The 18,516-nt window shown below is 40.4% G+C and overlaps 1 protein-coding gene across 1 annotated transcript; it reads left to right on the top strand.

The window, feature by feature from the left end:
* The first annotated feature begins 323 nt into the window (after positions 1 to 323).
* On the top strand, positions 324 to 16,914 carry sack1c (scaffolding CK1 anchoring protein C). The gene is made up of 5 exons (XM_014995616.2): positions 324 to 1,116; positions 5,598 to 5,765; positions 6,303 to 6,427; positions 11,047 to 11,280; positions 12,893 to 16,914. The coding sequence occupies exons 1-5, from the start codon at positions 619 to 621 to the stop codon at positions 13,674 to 13,676; spliced, it is 1,809 nt and encodes a 602-aa protein (XP_014851102.1). The 5' UTR covers positions 324 to 618; the 3' UTR covers positions 13,677 to 16,914.
* Positions 16,915 to 18,516: the final 1,602 nt, after the last annotated feature.

Raw genomic sequence — 18,516 nt, 5'->3', positions numbered from 1 at the left:
AGTAAAAATATGTCAAACTCTTTAGATTACCTCGGGTTCATTTGAACATTTATATTCAAATAAACTGGGAATGGCGAGAAATAAAAACACTCTGAAAGTTTGCATGAAGTAAAATTAGTATTTTCTTCGGTATTTGCTTCATTTTCACCCATTATGGCTTTTACTTTTTGTTTATTTATTTATAGCAGCTTTATTTTGAAATCTCTGACCAGACGTGGGCTACTTGTTGTGAGCTGGTTGGCTTGGTAACGGCCGGAGGGGGAGGAGCCTGATGGCGGAGCAGCCAATGAGAGGACAGACTGCAACAGGTGAGCAGAAGACACACACCTGACCCCCGGCTGCTGCAACACAACACCGCGCAGAAGAAGCGGCTGCGGCTCGGAGAGGCGACATCCTGACGGACAGGGCCGGGAACCAGAGAAGCCGGGACCATTTCAGCGCCCTGAACTGAACCAAACTGTCATTTACTCTCTTTAATTTGGAGGCAGGTCGGTGCGGATTATTGATCAGATTTAATCCGCTTTCTGCTTTCAAAATAGCGGCGATGCTTCAGGACTCCCAGCGCAGCAGCGACTAGTTCCAGGTTCCAGGTCGATAGTCTCCCAGTCCGGCAGCACCATGATCAGCTCCGAGGGCCTGCGGCCGGCCACCGGCGGCAGGAAGCCGCTGGGGAAGCTCGCTTCCCGGCTGGAGGAGGTGAAGAACCCGTGGAGGGAGGGCTCCAAGCTGGAGCTGAGCCACAACGAGGCGGCGCGGCTGGCCACGGACGCGCTGCTGGAGCACGGGGAGAAGGAGTACCGGCGGGTCCTGGCCGAGGAGCGGGAGCTCAACTTCCTGTCGCCGCTGGAGATCCGCTACATCAGCCAGCATGCCGCCAGCAAGACCTCCGACCCCGACAGCGGCGACCGGGACGACGGGGACGCGGACGCCGTGTCCGAGCTGACCTCCGGGACTTACTTCCCCATGATGTCCGACGACGAGCCGCCGATGCTGGAGCTGGGCTGGCCCGAGACCCCGGTGCGGTTCGGACCGTCGGAGACCCAGATCTACTTCCAGAGGGACAAAACTCACAACATCAAGGACCTGATCCGGTCCATGATCAACAAGGCCAAGAAGGTGAGGAGGTCCGGCTTAATTTGGTTGTAACTAGTTACATTTACTCAGTTAAATTTACTCGAGTAACTTTTTGGAAGAAATGTTCTTTCAGGAGTATTTTTACTACTTTTTACTTTTACTTGAGTCACCAGACACCTGCCGTCTTTATTAAAGTTTCATAAGTTTTAAGGCTTTTGCCTAATTTTGTTGTTTTCTGTTACTTATATGAATTATTGTCATTTTGTCCTTAAAATACTAAATTTTACACTAAACTTTATATATTGGTCCATCTGATAATGTAATTTTTAAATGATGGATAATTTGATCAATTACTCAGTACTTGAGTACTTTTTACCAAATACTTTTTTACTCTTACTGGAGTCATTTCTTGGATGCTACTTTTAAGTTTTACTTGAGTAAAACATATGTTGAAGTAGTTCTGCTGATATTTGAGTAAAGTTTTGGGTTCTCTTCCCATCTGTGGATAGAACCCTATTGAGATCCTTTATCCATAAAACAGGTAGTTACAAAAAACACAGCATAGTATCAATAACAGCATTAAATAAATCCATTTCATTTATTTTTTTCAATTTCAAACAAGTTTTTAAAAGCAATAAGTCATCAGTATGACACAGAAAATATGTCCACGCATAACCAAGAACAAAATAATTAGCTTAAAACTACTTTTCTGTTTGAAAAGCAGGAGGAGCAAATACTCGTTTAATCCTGTCCATAATTTAAACAGTGGCATACAGATATATAGATAAATGCAGAAATGTATGTATTTTGTATTTTCTTTTTATCAAGATGTTGATAAAAAGAACATCTTTTTACATTTCACCAAGAAATGTTTACATATTTTCTTGTGTTTTCCTTAAACATGCGTTTAAAGGAAAATATGGATGTTTTGAAAAACAAAACATCCATATTTCTGCTTTTATCTTTAATTATGTCAGTATTGTTCCTCCATATCTGATGATGCTGTGAAATAAAAGTGGATCAATAATTTAATCAGCTCCAGATCTGAGAGATTATCTCTGATTAGTGACCCATAGTTTAATCTAATCTGATGATGGATTCAGCTTCAGGTGGGCAGATTTCCTGACCCAGGTTAGAACCAGAACCAGAACCAGTCTACACTCTTCCAGTGAAAACAGACTCTCTTCATTTCCAATTCAAATGTTCCCCCTCTCTCTCTGAGGCTGTTGCTCAGCCCAAAATGCTGTGTTTGTGCAGCGTTATGTTTGCAGACCAGCGGGTCACAGATGGTTTCAGTCCTGTTGCGTCCAGAGTCTCTGACGGCCGCAGAGCTGCAAATATAGAGTTTATGTAGAGCGGCGCTTCTAGATAAGCTCTCCGGTCTGATGACATCACGGCACAGGTAGACATGCTGCCAGAGGAAACTCTGCAGCTGTGTTTCCTCCAGCTGGCTGCGTTAATTCGTCTCCAGAGCCGACAGGCCCGGGCCGGCCCTGCCCCCACCTGTTGTCATGTTGGTTCAGCTCTTACTGGGTCCTGAACCAGAGGCCAGCAGCTGAGCCTGGATCAATGACCTCAGTCCAAACTGACCTGGAGAAACACTCAGCAGGTTGAACTTGATGTTGGTTTCTGCATCTTTGGTTGCTTTTTAAAACATTTTCAGCTTGTTTTGTCTGAAATGGCTTTAGTTTATTTTAGATCTTTTCAGTTTTCTTGCGTTTTTGAAGGTTTTCTTTGTTTTAATCAATTAAGTTTATTTGTGTCTCACATTTCAGCAACAAGACAGTTCAAAGTGCTTTTTGTTATAAAAACACAAAAATAAAAACACAGTCACCAATTTAAAAACAAACTTTACATTTTGTCAAATACCATCAAAAAATCATCAATGTTGTTCAATGTTCCATTGATTATGAATCAAAAGCAGCTCTAACCAGCTGGTCTTTAGTCCAGATTTAAAGGAACTCAGTGTTTCAGCTTGTTTGCAGTTTTATAGACGTTTGTTCCAGATCTGTGATGCATAGAAGCTGAATGCCGCTTCTCCGTGTTTGGTCAAAGTGTTCTGGAAGGTTGATACAACAGCAGCAGATATTTAATGAGTTTTGTGTTTTATAAACTACCGGAAGGATTTTAAGGCTAATTTGTGCTTTGAAATCCATTTCTGTTGTTTTCCTGCGTCTCAAGTTCCTTCTGCAGGTCAAAGGTCATGTTTCTGAAGCTAGTTTCTCCGTTTGCAGCCGCCTTGTGTGTCTGTGGATCCCAGCAGCTGGTTTTACGGGTTGAACTTGCAGGTTAAAGCTGTATTAGTAAACCCAGAACCTGAGTCAGACACCAGTGACTCCATGGTGTTCAGGTCGTGTTTCTGTGTGACCTTTGACCTCCCTGACTGGTCTCTGTCTGGAGCTGTGAGCTGGTCCCAGATCAGCCTGGTCAGCTGCTCCGCTTGCAGACGCTGCAGCACGCGCTGCGTGTGAGTCACTTCCTCTTCCTCCGTCCGTAAACAAAGGAGGTTCATGTGCAGAAATCCTTCAAACTGGGCATCTTCGCTGCTTTTTCAGACAATAAATGAACTTTGACCTCTTCTGAGACGTTCAGCTGCAGCAGGAACCTGGCTTCAGGTTTTACTGTAGAACTGGCCTCAGGTTGGTTTTCAGGTCATGATGTTTATTTCAACGACTGTAGAAGAGTTTAAACACAAAACCTGGATTGGTTTGACACTTTCCTGACGCCTGAAGCTGCTTTTGATTGGCTGATGGAGGATTTTATCACCAAACAGATTTCTGTTGCTTCTGTCTGCAGAGTTAAAATGTTTCCCTGTTAAAACTTAAAGCAGAAAAGAATCAAATGGTTAAAGATTTTCACCTCCTTTATGCTTGAAATCGTGTTGCATTCACTGCTGCTCGGAAATAAAGAGGTGGATTATTTGTTTTCATGACAAATTTTCCTTCTGCAGTTCACTGAACAAAATAAGTTGATAAATCTCATAAATTGTTTTATAGAATGATTAGAAACTCATATTAACCTCTTTAAATGGAACATAAAGTTTGGAGATGTCACTTTTTGTTTTTACATTAAATGCAGCAGAAACTTCAGTTGTTTTTAAAGAATCAACTCATAAAACAAACCAGTTTTTATAAATATGGTGAATTTATAGAGTTTATGTAATTTATAAGGTTTATCCACTAATATTAATATTTACCTTCCATTTTAACATCATAAAAATGTCTCTGCTTCAGTGAAACATCCCACAATCCTTTGCTGCATCCCTGTCACATGACCAGCCCCATGATGAAAATCGATATCGATTGTTTTACTTATGAGACCAATCACTAATAATCAGTGGGGAAAAAATGGGTAAAATAAAATATTACTTAGTTAAAAATGAAACTATTTGTGCTTTTCATGAGGTTTTGTCTCTGAAAATGTGTAAGAATATTTACCAAAAGGTTTAAAGCTGTAGATTGACGGTGGAGACGGTGGATGTTTGGTCGTTGAATCTTTTTGGTTTTGTTGGTTCCTGTTGGCTCTCTGGCCGCTTCAGGCCCGTTTCCTCTCTTTGTTTTCTGGCTCTGAAGGAAATAACAAAGCAGAGGTGGGAGTGGGAGTGGGAGTGGGGGGGTAAAGGAGGAAAATCCTCCAGGAAGTGAAGTATTCAGCCTCCTGGCTCTGACGGAAGGGAGAATAAATCTTCTGCCTCCAGGTGATCAGAAACGATCAATAATCTCCTGGTTGGTCGTTTCTCAGAGGAACTGATTGTGGTTCTGGGTTGACTGGTTGCTGACTGGTTGACTGGTTGCTGACTGGGTTTGGTCACGCTGTCATCCGAGCTGTGCTTGATGGAAACTGTGAGGCCCCACAGCGGAGCAGTTTGGCCCCTGGGGGCCCAGAAACCGGCTCATCAGGTTATAACAACATGTTCCTTCGTAATATCCAAATATATTTCCCTTGATTTTAGGAGCTCATAAACGATAAACATGTCAGGGCTGCAGCTTTCTGTTTCCTTCATGCTCTGTAGAATGAGTTTAGAGTATAAACGCTCTGCTGATATTTAGTTTGGTGAGTAAGAAAGTTAGAAACCTGCTGATTCAGATTCTCGTCTCTTTACAGAATAAAACATTTTTTTTAAAATTTGTTGTAAAAGATGGAATAATTTGGGTCATGAAAGCAGGAAGTTGAACATTCACCCAGTTTGGACCAAGATTCATCTGTCAGAGGAGATCCAGATCATCAACCCTCCACCACCGTGCTTTGCAGTTAATAAGATGGATTTCTCCAAACATTGTGCTGATATTATTATTATTATTATTATTATTATTATTATTGTAAATATTGTAATGATAAGAGTGATAATACTCCAGCTCAACATTAAAACATTCCTCTGCTCAGTTTTTTGTCTGAAACGGAGTAAAAATCATCTGAAGTTGAAAGTAAATCTCTCTCTGGAGTTTCCTGTGAAGGAAACCTCTGAGGTCCGGATCAGGACCGGTACCATCCGAAACCACGGCTGACTCCCGCTGTCTCTACAGGTCATCGCCGTGGTGATGGACATCTTCACCGACGTGGACCTGATGTGTGACCTGATGGAGGCGTCCAACAAGCGGCGAGTCCCCGTCTACATCCTGCTGGACGAGAAGAACCTGAGCTACTTCACGGACATGTGTGTGGCGCTGGACATTCAGAACTCTCACCTGAATGTAAGTGAAACGGGTCGGCGCCTGGTGGTTACGACCGTTCTCCTGAACCCAGATTTGTCAAACACAGCTGCATTCAGGAAGTGATTCTTTTGGAGCAGGCTTTTCACTCATGGTCTCAGTTTTATGGTTGTTGGGTTTGCTAACTTGGTTGCTAACAGCCAAGTAAATTGGTGCTTTAGATAATATCTGGAAGAAATAAATAAATTAGGGGAAGCTAAGCGTCGTCAAAGTTGGCAAAAACACTAAAGAGCTAAATGAAAAATTTGCTGGAGAAAAGCAGAAGATTTTCCAACACAATTTTTTAGTTATTCTGGTTCTGTTTATTCTGACAAAACTAATGATGACCATAAATCATCCACACCCCTGATCCTAGTGTGCTGCACTATTCCAGTGAAGTTCAGTGGTTTTCATGCAGATCATTCCAGTTCTCTGCTTCTTTCTTTACAAACTCCATAAACGCAGCCTCTCTGGTTGATCTTGTTGTCCTGTTTTTACGCTGAGAGCGATTATTTTACGTCTGTGTGTTGGTTTGTGCAGAACATGCGGGTTCGCAGCGTCTGCGGCGACACGTACTGCACCAGAGGCGGGAAGAAGTTCACCGGACAGGTCCTGGAGAAGTTCATGATCATCGACTGTGAGGAGGTCATTGCCGGCTCCTACAGGTGAGACGGCAGAGTCAGCTGCTCTGTTTACACCAATAAACTTTTCCAGTAGCCTTTAGTCTCAATGGCAACAAATAAACATGAGATTTAGGAACAATCACACCTGTTATCAGTCAGCCCTCCATTTTTAGCAGGAAAACAGGAAAGTTTGTCTGGAGCTGCTCCGTCCTGCAGCCTGACGTCTGCTTTGCATCTCGCTGATAAGCAGCACTGTCACAGGAAGCCTCATATGAGTTTGCAAATTCTTGTGGCGAGGCTGATAAAGCTGCCGTTGTGCAGCAGAGCTGTTCTCCTGAAGCTGCTGGTGGTGAAAACGGCTCCAGAAATATCCCAGTATCACCTGTAATTACAACCGGAGATAAGAGAAGGCAAAGGTCATCCCGTTTAAGCTCATGGTTTTCCCCTCCTGATCATCTCTGAGTGAAACCGAACATCTGAGGGTTGAAATGTTTCTGCTTTAAATGAAGCAAACAGACGAAATGAACTAAAACAACCTTCAGTGTCGTCGTTGTGACCTGGTAAAGCTGCAGCCATCTTGTCCCGATCCAGACTTAACAAGAACCCACTCAGAGTTCAGTTACTAAAACTGAATTAGTTCATGTTCATAGTTCCACACCTAAATATTCTGAACCAAGTTCACATTCCTAATATGAACAAGTTCATTTTATGACGGCCTTAAAATAAAACATGTCAGCTAGCATTAGCAACCAGCCTTCATGCAGCTGATATCCTCTTCTGTTGCTCACAAACATGAACCGGATATAAATGTGTCCACGATCAGACATTTTCAGGTTTTAGTTGTTAGAAAGTTAAGCTAAAGGTTTCAAATCAGGTTGATAATTTTAGCTGGTTGAAGCGTAACGAGGTCGTGTTCCTCTCCTGTAAAATCCAGTTTGTTTAAACACGTTAGCTGACAAAATCTGTGCTGATAGTTCAGCTAAAATTACCTCGAGAGCAGCGTTGGACGTGACTAAACTGTGACTTAATTCGTCTGGCAGTCCCTGCCTGCAGCAGGTTCTGCACCGTAAGCGCTGAAACTTTTTCCCTTTCCGACGGTCTGGATACAAACCTTCAGTTTAAATTATGCTAAAAGCAGAGAGGGAGAAGTCATAGTCCAGATTCCCACAGATGCTGATATGTGACGCAACTCAGATCTTACATGTTTTCCACAAAATAAGCTAATGTTTGTGGGAAACGTTTCTCGGTTTGGATTTTTCGTTTTCATTCAGAGCTTCTTTCACATTAAGCTCATTATGCATAAAACACCATAAAGCTCTCTGAAGACGCTCATAATCCTGGACGGTGGCGTATTTTTGGTTCAGATGAAGTTTCTGCGTGAAGTTGTCGTTCTAAAAGGAGCCGTTGTGTGATGTAAATGTTCCCAGGCAGAACCGTGGTGTCGGCTCTGCTGTCAGTTACTCATCATCCTCAGCTCAGACTGAGCTCCATTGTCTCCAGGCGTCCGTCCAAACTGTGTTATTGTCTCTTTTGTTGTGTGCAGAGACTGTCCTGCTCACATCGTGAGGACTTGACTTCCTGTCATGGACAAACTGTGCGACCCGGTGAGGAAACGGGTTCAGTTTTAGAGTGAAAACTGGGCTCGGAGCGTAGCGATGTCCCCTGAAGCGATGCCAAGGGCGTCTGAGTGTAAAATAGCCGTGAAGCTGAGACTTTGTTTTTACCAAGCTGTTGTCACAGATCAGCTCAGAGGAAGTGTTGATCATTACTGCATGTACTTGATGGTGTAATTATAACTCCTGCCACAGCTTGTAAAACCCCAGGCCGTCACTATGAGGGAGCAGAAAGTTTGCTTGGAGTTTGAAGGCGACGAATCTGTGGTGCTGCAGGTCGGGACAGGAACTAATGAGAATTTATTGGTTCTTTATCGATTCTCATTGAGTTAGGAAATAAACTTCTTAATTCAAAATATGCACCATGTTTTGTTTCAAACTAAATAAAAACTTGCTTAATCAATAAAAATCCCTCTGCCAACATTTTAACATGAAATGCAACTTTCTGCACATCAACAGTTTTTGTGTTTTTAACACAATAAGTGAGCCTGGTCAGAAAATATATTCTGATTTATTGAATATGATTGTAACTGTTAACATGAGATGTGGATTATTTATACAGAATGGCTCTAACATTAATGCAGTAACCAGGATGCCTGTGCTCTAAGCTCCACCCCCTTGAGATTCACCACCATTGCTAAGCAACGGATCAAACTCACTCGTTCAAATCGGTTGCGTGCTGTGCGGTTTGGCATTTCCTCCTTTTATTGTTATAAAAGGAGGAAATGTGTGAAATATAAACATTTCATCCAGCGTTTCTGCCGTGACGCCATTTTTGATATTTTCTAAAGCAAAACACGGAGCGTGGAAACATCACACGTTACGGGAACCGTTGAACAGAACCATTAAGCAGACAGTTTAACGATTCTGAACTACTCAGAACCGTTTCTGTACAGGAACCGGTTCCCTAGCTGCAGGTGTGGGTTGGGTCGGATCAGCTGCTCTGCTGCCTCTGGAATGAAGACAACAAACTGTTCAAAACATTTCAGTCAGGTCTCATCTGCACCACACCTTCCTCCAGCTGAGCTTCCTGCAGCAGTCAGACCCGCAGCTCATCAACTTTGCATCAGTTCTAAATGTTTAATAATACATTTATTAATAAAAACAAAATCAAAGGTTATTTTATCTATATTTCAGTATGTTTTAGTTAGTTTTATAAATGCACAATATAGTAGTTCCCCCCATTAATTACAGTTTTTATTTCACAAAATGTTTCCTCAATTAAAACTTTTTGTTATTTCGTTTGTTTTAGTTAACTACAGTAACATCAGTTTCGACTACATGCCATTTTTTCTGCTGCTATCGACTTTAAGGACGTAACATTAACTTCCTGCTTACCTGTCAAAGCCAGGACAGCTGCCATGCTAACGAGAAAATGGTGGTCGTAATGTTTTGCCTGATTGATGTATATCTGCTGCATGTTTTTTTCCTGGGTAAAGATGCAGATTATGATCCCAAGCAGAATTAAAGGAAAATCCTGAGATTCGTCATTAATAATTCATCATCATGTTTATTAGCCGATCTGCTAACTGGAAACGTATATAAAATGTTCCAGGAAGTCTTATCATAATTATGCCAAACTTGTTTTATAAGTTTATGGCTCTGTTGATAAAGCAGCAGAGTGAAGCGATGTAAGAGTTTTATGGTTGCGGCGGTTCCATCTGAGGAACCGTCATGGCGGACGGCGAGTCGCTGCTCAGGTTCCTCAACTTCTCTGTTTATTTTCCTGCTCAGCAAGTTCAGCAACTTTCACATTCACATCTGAGGAAAAATGATTTCTGCTGTTTGCTATGACTAATAATAATAAAGAAAATAAAGCTTCTGAAACCAACTGAAGGGTTGGTTTAACAGATGAGAGTGATGCCGCCTACTGAGAGGAAAAACTGCCTGGAAAAGGTTTTATAGACATAAAAAACTCCCCAAATATGCATCGTCATTTATTTATTTAATCAGCTGTAAGTGGGACATAATTCTCTGAATACAGCGAGAAATGGCTACATGGCTAAGAAGCTGTCTGGCTTGCTAGCTAGCTCCTGCAGTTAGCTACATAGCTAACTATCTCTACTTTTTTTAATCTGATTTATTTTAGAGATTTTGATTGCTCTTTTTAAAAACTTGAAGTACATATAATTCAGTACTTTTTTATTCAAATAGAAATTAACTGATTCTAATTTTTTTTTTACTGTATTCTTTGGAGAAAAATGCCCATTTTATTGCATTTTATTTTATTAAAGATTCAACATAAATCTAAAGCTAATCATTTCAAAATTCTTACAATATGTATTCTTGTTTTCTGTTGTAATTCAGAGATGTGTTATGTTATACTTATTCTTATTATAATCATAGAATTTTTATACTGGCTAAAAACCTAAAGTTTTTCCTGTAATTCAAGCAAATGAACAATTTGAAAAGATAAAAGTAATAAAAATTTTGGAATTCTCCAATATATTTTACTAATAACCAGCATTCAGTTTAAAATTTTTCATATCTACCAGGGATGATGTGGTTTAATAGTTACATAATCACTTTTCCATTAATCACCTTTATGCTTTCAGGCTGAATTATAATGACATCAGATCCAATATCTTGATTAATTCTGATGTAACAGAACCGAATTTCCAGGTTGAAGGTTTTAAATCTGAGTGATGAGTGAATGTGTCTGGATGTAATTAGCTGTCGTTGCTCCAGCCAGATGAAGGTCGGCTGGACGCCGAACGAACCGATGAGTCACAGCCGTGACTCATCTCTGCCAGGAAACGGTTAACTCTGGTTATCAGCTGGAGGTGGAGGGAGATCATTTACACCAAGTACTGATAGATGCTCAGTGCATTTTATCATTCCTGCACGTATAATTTTATAGTCCTGATAGAACGGACCCGAGTTAATGGCTTCATGCCGAACACCAGGAGGAACCCAACCCTGATTTGTTACCAAAGCAGTCAGACGCTCCTACCTGAGATTATCTAAGGAAACTTTCCTCCGTTTTCCTCCTGGTTGTTAGACTTTAGGTGATAAAACGTCCTGACTTCCTGTCGTGTCTCCCTGCAGCTTCACCTGGCTGTCGGCGCAGGTGCACAGCAACATGGTGATGCATTTCTCAGGTTTCATCACCGACAGCTTCGATCGGGAGTTTCGCTGCCTGTACGCCGACTCGCAGATCATCGACAGATTCAACCCAGAAGACGAAGAGATGCCTTACTATCCGTCGTACCAGACCTTCCAGGCCCCTGTGATAGGCCTGGGGCTCGGCGGGCCCCTGGGTCTGGATCTGCACTCCGACAGGTAGGAACGACCTGTCCAACATGGCGGACGGTCCATGGAAACATCAAATACATCATGGAGGAAAACATTAAGAATCGCTGTCATTTTAAAGACATTAATAAATGTTTCCAGAGGTCATGAAAGGTCAACCAGCCTCCACACCTTCTTCATATCAGACAGAATTGGTGTCAGTTCACTTGACTGTGATTGTGCAGCAAAAATATCTGTTTGTGCTGCTTTTGCTTTGAAGATATTAATGAAAGTTTAAAGGTCAACCAGCCCCCCTCACAAACAGTTGTCTTACATTTTTATTAACATCTTTAAAGTGATAGCGGCACAAAGAAAAGGTTTTTGCTGCACAAACATTTGACACCAATTTCATTAGATCTGAAGAAGGTGCCAGGGAACCAACTTCACTCTGGTCTTATTATTCATCTGCAGGGATCTGCTTTTTTATTCTGTTTCATTATTCCAACCACAATCTGAAGAGGAAAAATGTACAGATAATTCACACCGTACGGGAAGGAAACCTTAAACAGAAAACCTTCCTGCTTCATCTCAGTATAATTCATACCAGCTGCACCTTTACCACCTTATTCACAACAGTTTCATTTTCTGCTCTTCTGCTTGCTCACATAAACTGTATTTTAATGTCATCAAACTCATGTTTTAGTTGCCAGAAGGCAGAATGAGAATTTCATAAAAGAAATAAAGGATCCATTTGGTCTAACTGTTTAATTACAGAGGTAAGAGTGTAAACAAGCACTAAGCTGTGACTTCATTCCTCCATTTTCTCTGCAAACTGCCACTCCCTGCCTGCAGCAGGTTCTGCAGAGTAACAACAGGAACCAGAATCTGTTGTCAGGGTTAAGCTGGACTTTCTTATTGTTACCAGAGGAGTTGAAACATTAACATGTCAGGAGGACCGGGTCCATAAGGCCGAGGTGAAATGTTGCGACTCATATTTGATGCGTTTACAGCTGTTGTTCCCAGACTGAGTTTAATGACGGCACGTTTTGCTCAGTTCAGGTTTGTCATGTAAAAACCAGGTCATTCGGTCCAAAGTTCTCCAAAAAGTCAACAAACTAATTCATCTGAGTTTATTTGTGCACGAGGCTGTCGCTTTACGCCAGTCTAACTGACCAAGTTCGAACGGTTCCACCAAAGTGGGCGGAGCTAAACTTGTTTTATGATTTATCGTTTTTCTCTTTTCTCTTTCTACCATAAACTGGATGGTAAAGTTTTCAGTCTGGAGTTTTGGTCTCAGTTAAACCTTTTTTTTTTTTTTTTTCATGGATAATTTTGTTTCCAGAGACTTCAGAGTTCATTTTATTTAAATCTGTTGTTTTGTTTATTTATTCTGGATATTTCAGTTGTCTTCCAGTTCCTGTTTTAAATATTAATTAGAATTTAAAGTTTGCTGATCTTTGAGAATGTATTCTTGCATTATTACCATTATATGAATTTAAAATGGTCTCAAAACAACAACATTATTGTTTTTCACAATAACATCTGGGCAAATTGAGTTTTTGTGACGGGCCTGGTAGTGTATCAGGTTTTAAAGAACCGGGTCGGTTCTGGTACCGTCTCTGTTTCTGTTCCTTGTTGATCTCGACTGTCTTTCCTCCTGCAGGCAACGGGACCGGAGTTGCTCTGAAAACTCCAGCAGCCAATCAAGTAACAGCGTTTCCAGCGTTAAGGTTGCTCCGGGGATGACCAACAACGTCTACAAGGTCACTCAGGGTCATGACAAGAAGGAACCCGTCGGCTCGTCTCTGCAAAGCCCAGAGAGGAGAGTCGGTGGGCTGAGGGTGGGAGGCCCGAGCCCGGGAGTCCGAGGTTCTCCCAACGGCGGAACCGGTCACAACCTCATCACCGACCGCCAGCTGCCGACCTACGGCCAGTCAACGGGCATCGAGTGGAACAAACCCAGCTCAGCCGAACTCTTGCGGGCAAACATTGGTGGCACTTCCACCAAATTTCAGGGATTGGGTTTGTATGACCACAAGCCCACCTTGTTTCAAAGTTCTCCAAACACAAACCTGAACCTTAAGATCCAAACGCCGTCGCCCGTCAACGAGCCCAAACTGCCCCCAAAGCAGAGGACGCCCAGCAGCCAGTTCCACAACAAGATGTCCGACAAGCTGCTCTTCTCCTCCAAAGACAAGGAAACCTTCAACTTCCGGCGGTCTCCGTCCCCGCTGAACTCCTCGCCCTGGGGCGGGCCAGAACTCTCTCAGCCAGAGCCGGAGAGCCAGCAGTGCCCGCCGCCGCCGACGTCTCCGCCGGGCCACATGAGCCGCCAGGACCAGAAGCGGATGACGCTGGGCCACAGCAAGCTGGACCTGGTCAACCACTACAACAAGCTGAAAACGAAGCAGGTTTACAGCCGCTTTGAGCTGAAGAGCAAAAACTGAAGGACCGTCTGCGTCCTGCCGCACCATTCAGACTCAGAGGGGTTTTCTGAACCTTTCTGTTAACTTTTTACTTCTTTATTTTCTTCCACAGCCGGAAAACTCACTGAGTCGGCCATTTTGGCTCTGAGATACTGTTCAGTTTCCCTCCTGAACCGTTTTGCCTCTTCATGGAAATAAGGACCAACTGTTGGTTTCTACAGGGGTGTTCAAAGTGCGGCCCAGGGGCCATTTGCAGCCCTCTGAGTGATTTTGTGGCCCCCAACCTCAATCCAAGCATGGATACTTTTTCATCTTGTAGAGCAAGTTTTTTAACAAGTTTGTTTGTTTTACAGATGCGTAACATCTTATAAAAATATGAAGGTACAAAAAAATAGATTCTCTTATATTATCAACCTTTTTTCATTTGTCTTACCTTTGCAGTAACTAGAACCACAAACATTGATCTACTTTTACTTAAATGCGAAGCATTCAGCCCAAACATGAAAACAATCAAACTTTAAAAGTCAGAAACTGTCTTATGATAATGCAATAATGCAAAACCTTTTATGTTTTGTCTCTAAAATGACTTAAAATTTCACTTTATGAATTAACAGATACATTTAAAAAAGGCTCAAGAAGTTTGTTTTAAAATACTTTTGCAGCCTTCAGGTGTTGGCAAAATGTTTGGACACCAGAGGTTGAAAGAGATTTTTCTGTATTTGGATTATCTTGTATAACGTTTATTCTCTAGAAAAATAATCTGTTATTCATCATTTACTGTTGACTCAGCTCTGGAAACAGGAAGGCGTAGCAACGAGCTAACACTGGATTAAACCTTCAACACTCCAGGAACGCTTTTCTCTAGATGTTGTAAATAAATCTTCTGATAATTTCACTGTATAAAGATTTTATTTTAAAACTTATTTTAACTGCCCCTCCCCTAAGTGTTATCTGCAATTACCAGCAATCTGAATTCAAGATATTTTAAAGTCTTGAAGTCTTCAAAAAGTCAGGTAATTTAAATGAGTCTGGCTGAAATTGTTCTTGTTGATGTTTTATTAAAGCAGAATGCACTGTAAAACATTCCCAGGTTGAAACCGGCACAAAAAATTGTTCTGAGAATAAAGTCATAATATTAGGATTAAGCCATAAATCATTAAGTTATAACGACACAAAAAAGTTGTAATACAATAATAAAGTTGTTTGACAGAATTACATTTTATAAAAACTCCTACATGAAAAATAATTAACATTTAAAATGAGGAATGTTGGACATCTTGAAGTTACGTTTGGTATTGGTTTTACAAATTAGAAAATATTTAATCTTTTATCACATCAGCATCAAGTTGTTATTGGTAGCAGGACAGCAGTGGAGTCTGTTTGGGAAGAACCACCTGGACCTGCTGAGCTGCGTCCATCAGACCCTGATAACTTTATCACTTTTTTCTCATAATTTCTCATCTTCATTCTGCTGATTTCATGACTTTATTCTCATAATTAAAAATCCCCAAAACTCCGTCGCAGCTCCAGTTTGAGGCTGGAAGCTAAGAGGCACAAAGATTCCCAAGTTTATTTTTAATTTTTTTCAAATAAATTTTTTATTAAATTTCAGCAACAACCAATTAACCGTTCCAACATAAATCTGACTAATTTAACAGGAAGCAAAAACAAATCTAATAGGTTGCAGCATCAGTTTGTTGTCCTGACACACGGCAGAGTCAAAGGAAATAGAAAAATGATTTAAAAAATGATTCCGTACATAAAAAGAAAAAAATATTTACCACAATTAGCAATTGTACCAATTAACTTCATCACCGCACTAAAAGTTGAGAGGTTTTCAAATTGAAGTGTCTGGAGGACGTTTTTAATAAACTGCGGTATCGCTCAGCGTCTCTATCCCATAATTCCTTGCTTTTGTCTGTACTAACACATGAGGTCGTCCCAGTTCACCTGTAGCATCTTCATGTTTCCTCCTCCTTTAGACAGAAGGAAGCAGGAAGGAAGTGAAGAGCTTTCAGTGTCTGAAACAAACCGCCTCTTGAGCTTCATGAAGATTTTCAGCATCTTCTGAGACTCTGGCAGGAATTAGCCAGTACCGTGACTCACCCAGTGGTAGATGGGACCAAACCGGTCATTAAAAACAGAGAAAAGCTACAGACCCGTTGTAGCGTGACGTTTGCACTGCACAGGTTTCATTCCGTTTTACCGCAGCAGCGAAGCTACAGGCAGCATGTAAAGGAATCGACTTTTTGTCCTGCAGCGTTGGTGCATGTGCAACATTTCTGGATATAAGTAATAACATCTAACGGGTCTAATCTCAGGATTAGCAATGAACATTAAAGTGTCATCAGCATAGAGTTTGATTCTGTTTTCCACCTTTTATTTTCCCAACTTACAGAAAAACCCTGTTGGGTCTTCAGAGCGTCGGGATAAAAACGTAGAGAAGGAAGAACCGTTCACTGGCTTCTGAATGAATCCCACTCAGTTTACTGCACAATCTGATTGATCTGATTTATTTTTACTATTATCATTAAATAATTATCAACTGTTTTATTTTTTATGTGTGCGATGTTGAACCAGAAATCAAGCTGTTTATCTGCAGTTTTTTCGGTTATGATCATAGTTTCCTGGTAACTTGTGCCTTGATCATCCTGCCTTAAGGTTTACAGCCACGTTTCTGACCAGCTCTGTCTCTGACACCTGGTTTGGGTCCAAACTCGAGGTTTCCTCCTGTCCAGCGCAGGAGCATCAGCAGAATGAGACCTGAAGGTTTCGGGGCATTTTCTTCCCAGCAGCTCTGCTGTGATGTTGTATAAAACACTGGTTTCACTGGGTTGCTTCTAAAATCTCCTTTTATATCCAGATTTGTATAAAACTTGCTGAACTGTTTCTACTTGGAAGTTGTAGGATTGAAACGCGGCGATCGTCAGTGGGCACGTCAGGGCTTTAACCTCGGCGTCGAGCAATAAGGAATGATGTTGATCATGTTTTGTGTTTGTTTACGACTTTTTTTGTAATTTTCATTGTTTTTTTCTTCCTTTATTACCTTCAGTTGAAATGTGTCAGAATGTGCAGCCATCAGTTTACCTGCAGTTTGTCCTGTTTGGCTGAATAATCTGTTTATTGTACATATAAAAAAAATTTCTGATTATTTTGTGTTTAACAATTATTATTAATGGAAAAATGTGAACTTTTAGCTTTTGTTAAAGTTGGTTTTCTTTTTTAAGATGAACAAATTTGAATAAAAACAAAAAGCTGATGAGTGTTGTGTTAAATTTTTGTCGTCTTTGGAGCCACTTCCTGCTCAAACTCTGACATATTCAGGGTTTTTATGCAGATCTGCCATGAAACCTGCAGGTTCTGCTGCTGACGGGTTTCAGGTTTTACATTTGGACCGGTCTTTGTCTGTTCTGGTCTCAGTATTCCTTCCTGAGCCTCAGAATGTATGTTTTCCTGTCAGGAAGATCAGATCAGGAACAAGGAGCAGCGAGTCCCAAAGCTGACAGAACAATGAAACGGGCCGAAACGGGTCCAAGGTTATTACATCTCTGGGTTTTTTATTTTAGGTTTTTTATTTTAGGTTAGTTTTATTTAGTTCTGACCAGTTTAGTTAGTTTTTAGAGTGTGTCTGCTAGTTTTTATTAGTTAAATATTGTTCAGTTTTAGTTCAGTTTTTATTAGTTGTATTCAGAGTTGGATGGCAACTAGTTACATTTACTTTAGTAACTTTTTGGGGAAAAAAATATTTTTAGGAGTATTTTTACTATGTTCTACTTTTACTTGAGTAATTTTATAATGAAGTATTTTTATTCTTACTTCAGTAAAACTTCTGTATTTTCTACCCACTGAATAAAACACAAATGTGTTTTAACCAAAACCTCACCAGACACACACCTGCAGTTTTTCTTAAAGTTTCACAAGTTTCATTTTGGAAAAAAAAAAAGATTCAGGATTTTTTTTTTTTTTTTGCCTTATTTTGTTTTGGTTTTTTGTCAGTGGTATTTGCATAAATTATTTTCATTTTGGTCTTTAAAATACCATAATTTCCACATAACTTTATATTTTTGTAATTTTTAAATATTGACTTTATTGATGTTTTGATTAGTTACTCAGGACTTAAGTAGACATTTTACCAAATACTTTCTTCCTTTTGAGTAAGACTATGTTGAAGTTGTTCTTCTCTTAATTGAGTACAATATTCTGATACTCTGTCCACCTCTGGTTATGGTAGTTTTTAATAATTTGGTTAATGTTTAGATGAAGAACTCAACAAATATTGAATTGTGATCATTTATAAATCAATTGGGTAATGAATACTTAATAGAAGATGTCATTTCCAAAATATATATTCAATTTTTGTTGAACAACCAACTGACTGGAGTTTTCTCTCAGCATTTTTCTTTATTAAACATTTTTGAACAATTGATTCAAAATGATAAGTTCATTTTTTTAGACATCAGGAGCTGTACACGATGTTTGCTTTTCATCAATTTGAAGGTTTTTTCTCCCATTTGCTGTTGGCATTTGGTGTAACTTTTACCAGGAGAGAATGGAATGCCGTAATGTGCCGTAATGTGCCGTAATTTGCCGACAGCTGACGTAAACTGCCTGTGTGGAGACGGGGGAATTATTTCACATCAGTTTGAAAGGCTAATAAATACATTCAAAAACACAAAACAGGATATTATAGCTATAACTCAAGTTAATTTTATGAATGAACAACATAATTCTGGTTTGTAATAGTTTTTTTCCCATGAATTACCATTTTTATTTATTTCTGTTAAAAAGTTTTCTCAGTTTTTGTTATTTTGTTCACTATAATGAGTGGGTCATTTCTCAGATGGAAAATGTTTGAGTGACA

This window comes from Poecilia mexicana, unplaced genomic scaffold (genome assembly GCF_051168715.1).
Source record: "Poecilia mexicana isolate PSO_F unplaced genomic scaffold, ASM5116871v1 scaffold_5, whole genome shotgun sequence".
NCBI lineage: Eukaryota > Metazoa > Chordata > Actinopteri > Cyprinodontiformes > Poeciliidae > Poecilia > Poecilia mexicana.
This window is presented reverse-complemented; position numbering and strand designations above follow the sequence as displayed.

Bases quoted from the DNA above. Each gene is read 5' to 3' on its own strand.
- sack1c (XM_014995616.2), top strand. From the start codon at position 619: ATGATCAGCTCCGAGGGCCTGCGGCCGGCCACCGGCGGCAGGAAGCCG. The intron at 6,428-11,046 runs GTGAGACGGCAG...GTCTCCCTGCAG, and splicing joins GTCATTGCCGGCTCCTACAG to CTTCACCTGGCTGTCGGCGC. The intron at 11,281-12,892 runs GTAGGAACGACC...TTCCTCCTGCAG, and splicing joins CTGGATCTGCACTCCGACAG to GCAACGGGACCGGAGTTGCT.